At 37.3% G+C, this 4,935-nt stretch overlaps 1 protein-coding gene across 1 annotated transcript in view; it reads left to right on the top strand.

Annotated features, from left to right (window-relative positions):
• The first annotated feature begins 3,606 nt into the window (after positions 1–3,606).
• Positions 3,607–4,935, top strand: part of LOC102293836 (syndecan-1) — a 3,931-nt gene continuing 2,602 nt past the window's right edge. Inside the window, exon 1 of the mRNA XM_005921579.3 lies at positions 3,607–3,797. Coding sequence (XP_005921641.1) covers positions 3,732–3,797 — 66 coding nt within the window. The 5' untranslated portion in view covers positions 3,607–3,731. The remainder of the gene's footprint in view (positions 3,798–4,935) is intronic.

Below are 4,935 nucleotides of genomic sequence, written 5' to 3' on the forward strand. Positions count from 1 at the left end.
TTAAAAAAAAAAAAAAAAAAAAAAAAAAAAAAGGAGAAAAGTGTTTTCCCATGCCAAAGCAGCTGATGGATTAGTTTTCAAATAGCATCACATAGTATGGATGGACAGAAATCCTTCCATCCACAAGCGAGTACTATGCGTCACGTGCCACAGTCACCCAGAGGTCTTTGAGGCCGCTTTGCCAGCTCGGGGTTTGGAGATTGGTGCTTTACTCTAGGGTAGCGTTTGCCAGTGGTGGTTTTTTTTTTTTTTTTCTTGCCTCGTTTTTTCTTTTGTTTGTTTTCTTTTGTTTGTTTTTTCCCCACCCTTTGCGGGAGTGTGTGCGTGTTTGGTTACTCCAGCAGCTCGTGGCCTGCATTATGTTTTGGTACTGACAGACTGAGCTGCTACATCCACCGAGCACCATTTGAGCCGTCTTACTCTCCCCTCATGCAGGCGATCACTTGATTTATTTTTTTTTTATGCAGGAGGAAGTAAAACGCTACCATTTAACTTAAAGAAGCAGAGCATGAGGTTTGGTTGTACAGCGGGCGTATGACCTGGTTTAATATTAACATAAAATGACCATAGCTTTGGGTGGGGTGGGGTGGGGCTTTTTGCAGGGATAGCAGGGTGGGAGTGGGGTACGCGTTGGCATGCTGTAATAGGTTTTAATCCTTAGAATGATTTTTTTTTTTCCTATGTTTTGTGTAACATCTTATCTGTCTTGTAGTTTGAGATGAACACTGCCCTAGAAAACAGTATCTTTATGTACTGAATAATCATCTCGTGTGTGTAGAAGTAGTTGAGCAATGTATAGCATCTTTATGTATGAGAAAATTGTTGCTCTTTTTTTGGTTGAGGGGCTTGCAGCAGTGATGGGAACCCCCACCGCCTGAAGGTCAGAGCAGTCCAAAAGATCATTATTATTATTTTATTTCTGGAATTTGGTCAGTTTTGTACATCTGAGGTGAAATAAATTGGACGTAGCTGAAGAAAGGGATGCTTAAAGAACCTTTTTCTTTTTTCTTTGGGTATGTAAGTGGATTGGCGGAGGCCGGTGGGGCCATCAAAAGCTATACAATTCACCTGTAACGCTCGTAGTGACGGCTTCTTTGCTTCATATGAATTGTAGAATAAATGTAGTATATGTGCAGTTAATAAGTGTAAGATTATTAGTTTCACTAAAAAAAAAGTCTAGTTGTGGTGTTTGACAGGCCTTGCTCTAAATTTGTAGTGATGCTTTTATTTGTCTGTACAGTTGTATATTTGTAAACGTTTATGCTGTAAATGGGATGTCTTTTACACTTTTTTTTTTCTTTTTTCTTTGGAGGGGGGAGAAAAAGGCTAATGTGCATTTAGATGTGTGTATATTCATCACTCCTTTCCCCTTGAATATAATGTATACAGGTTTTATTTGATCAAGTGTTATTTTAAAGGAAATGAAAACTTAATGGCTTCACAATCTGGCATGGTTTTTGTTTTTAAATCCGTTCTGGGCCAGCCTCTATTTGTACTGAAGCTGTAACATCCACTGTTGATAGTCTTTCTGATGTGTGACAGTTTAAAAAAAAGGAAAAAAAGAAACACTCTGTACTAAAATCGAGGCTGCATTTAGTCCTCTCTGCTACCATGGAAACTTCACAGGATATGACGAGAATTATTTTTGTACAGAAGAGTGCTGTATTTTGAAACAGCTACTACCTTGTAAGCAAAAGCAATGTAAAATATTGTCAATTATATAAATATGAACATATGAGTTTTGTCACACTGTCAAAGTCATGTACATTTTCAGGTGGCCTTATGTACATTTCCAGATGTTAGATGAAGAAAACGAACTCCTTTTTCGAAGCAGAATTGTGACATTGTATGATTAAACTGTTCTTCTAACATTTGACCTTAATTATTGCCGAGTTTTTTTTTTTTGTTTTGTTTTGTTTTTCCTCCTTATATGTTAATGATTTTATAATCATTTCAAGACACTGGATTTTAAACTAATGGTGAAATAAGTGCCTAAAAGTTGGTTTACATCCATCCATCCATTTGCTTCCGCTTATCCTTTTCAGGGTAGCGGGGGTTGCTGGAGCCTATCCCAGCTTTCATAGGGCGAGAGGTGGGGTACGCCCTCATCCACTTGTATCAGTATGTGCCAGACTGCATTGGAAAGATTAACATTAATTTCTGCTTTCCAAAACAATTAAAAAGCCTTCACTTCACTGAAAACGCAGCAGCTGGAACAGAAGTTAAAAGGGAACTTGTACCTCTCCTGTATTGTTCTTCATCAGCTTTGTGGTAAATCAAAAGTTACATTTATGTTCCTCCTCACGTATGAAATGCTGAATGACTTAAAGATATCTTGGCATTTATCTCAGTTTCCAGCCTTGGTCTTAGTTACTACAGTTACAAGTCTTCAGGTCCTTTTTATGTAGAACAGCTCCCACTCTGAATCCGGTGACCCTGAACAGTCCCTTAGTTATGCTGCTATAGTCTCAAATTGCTTATGGACTTCCTATGAAGCACTGAGCACTTCTTTTCTGAGGTGGATTGATGCTGGGGCAGCCGTAGCTAGGTAGATAAGAGACTACTATTTAGTGTTCTTGGGCTGGACACTCAATGCATTCATCATTTAAGAGCACATGAATGTTTGACAAGGAGTATAGGCATGAAATAACAGAATAAATGATGCGTGGAAGTACAACCCCAGGCCCCAAAATGTTTAGATGTTGTGTAAATTAAAGTGGAATGCAATGGTTTGTAAAACTCATAAAGCCATGTGTTATTAATAATCAAAGAAAACATCAAAGGTTTATAATGACACATTTTATTATTTCGTGAAAAATATTTGCTCATTTTGAATTTGACGGCAGGAACACATCTCAAAAAAGTTGGTTCGCGGTGCACAAAATGCTTGAAAAATACTGAAAAAGAGAACATTTTTCAACTAATTAGGTTAACTGGAAACATGTCAGTTACATGACTGAGTATAAAAATCAATCAACGGAGAGTTTCTCAGAAAGGAATCTGAGCCGAAACTCGGTGTAAAAAAAGTCTAAGAAATTTTCAGGTAAAGTACAGGTATTACTGTAAAAGTCTTCTGAAAGCAGGTGACTCATAGTGTGTCATAGTATTTACAGCAAACATGTTTTTCAATGACTCATTAGGACTCATTGTAATCAATGTTTTTAACAAAAAGACAGACAGGGAAAGTAGCGATGTTTCCCTTACATTTTTATTTCATTTTAGTTCGTTTTTCGAGTTCAAAAAATCATTTTAGTTAATTTTTTTTTCAGATTTCTTTTTATTACTACCATTTTAGTTAACTAAAATGTTTTTTGTTTTTTCGTTTTTTACATCTAGTTTTAGTTTTAAGTTTAGTTTTGGTTAAATAGATATTTTATTTTTATACAAAGCCAACAGGATCCTCACGCGATATGATATAGATAAAAAGATAGTTTTAAGGGTCAAACTACAGCACGAATAAACAAATTACAGTTTTGCTTTTATTTCCTCCTACGGTAGGTTAATTTATTAATTAACTTTTTATTCATTTATTTGCTCTTACCCAGGGGTCTGTCTTATGTACAGACTCCAGCGTATGAGCCCTGCCACCTGTTATCAGCTACAGTTAACGTGTGTTTTATTGGTGGGCGGGATTTGGACACAGTGACACCGGGAGAAGCTGGAAGTTCAATAAAAACACCTTCGCAGGCAGCTCCGGAGAAGAGCAAAGCGGACACCAGCTCAGCTAAAGCATGCGGCTATCTTTGGCAGCTTCTTTATTTCTCTCTCTGGGATTAATACATCCGGTGTGGACGTCGGTAATTCATTTTTATCTTGTTCAACACTTTTAAAAAGCCATACGCATAAGTGACGCTAAAGATCTCGCGCTCACCTTTCTCACTTCCTGAAGTTAACCGGGCTGCATTAGACTTTCGAGCAAGAGATGTTAATGTGTACATTTTCAGCTAAGAGTGTCTTGTGGTTTGTTTTTATTTTTAGGAAAAGTCAACTGAAGATAATACCAATTAAAGAGCAGTTTCTGTCTTTTGTAGAGTCACGTGACTGCAAAAAACAATAACACACACCTATTATCCACCATATTGTTATCGGTAGCAGTGATGAAGTAGTCTAATTCTTTTAATCAAAGGTGAAATTCTTAACTATAAAAAATAACATAGAAATAATCAAAAGTATAAGGAGGCTTCTCGCTTGTTTATAACGATGCATGGTGTAATGTAAAGGCCGTAAAAATCAGATTATTGTATCTGGAAAGCAGGTTTCAATAAATTGTTCAAACCTAAGAATCCGAAAATATTAATTATTTATACAAGAAACCGTTTTTGAATCAGTCGAAATTTCTTTATGAGATATGGTTTGATCTTTTCATGTAAGCCTCGTTAAAAGGCAAACTTGTGTCTTCTTCAGGGTTTCGATTGGAGCTTTTAATCCTCCCTGAAACGTACATGATGTATGAGGCCTGTTATTACTAAGGCTATAAGCTTAAGTTGGGTTAGCGTCACGACTCTGATTTGGCCTCCATAGCATTAGTTTTCTTCTCGTTCAACCATTCTGTTGTTGATTTACTTGTGTTCATTATGTCTGGTTTCAACATCCAGCCTCTCCTTACCTCAGGACATATACACCTGCTGTGACACATGACTGAAAAAATATTTTGATGCGGTCTTAAAATTAATTATGATCTCAGTGACTGAAAGCCCTCCAGGCCCTGAGCACCTATAGCAGGATTGTAAGACTGGTTCTTATACAGTGCTTTCCTACTCCGGTTGAGCACTCAAAGCACTTCCTTCTATGTTTAGGTGTATGCAAGCGTCGGAGCACTTTAGGGTTCAGTATCTTGCCCGATCATGCAGACAGGGATCAAACCATTAACCTTCTGATTAGTAAACAGCTCCACTTCCTGAGCCACAGCCAGAAAAGATGTTATGTTGTTGTGGA

The sequence above is a fragment of the Haplochromis burtoni genome, unplaced genomic scaffold (assembly GCF_018398535.1).
Source record: "Haplochromis burtoni strain Fernald_Lab_line unplaced genomic scaffold, NCSU_Asbu1 Contig_47, whole genome shotgun sequence".
In the NCBI taxonomy this organism is placed as follows: Eukaryota; Metazoa; Chordata; class Actinopteri; order Cichliformes; family Cichlidae; genus Haplochromis; species Haplochromis burtoni.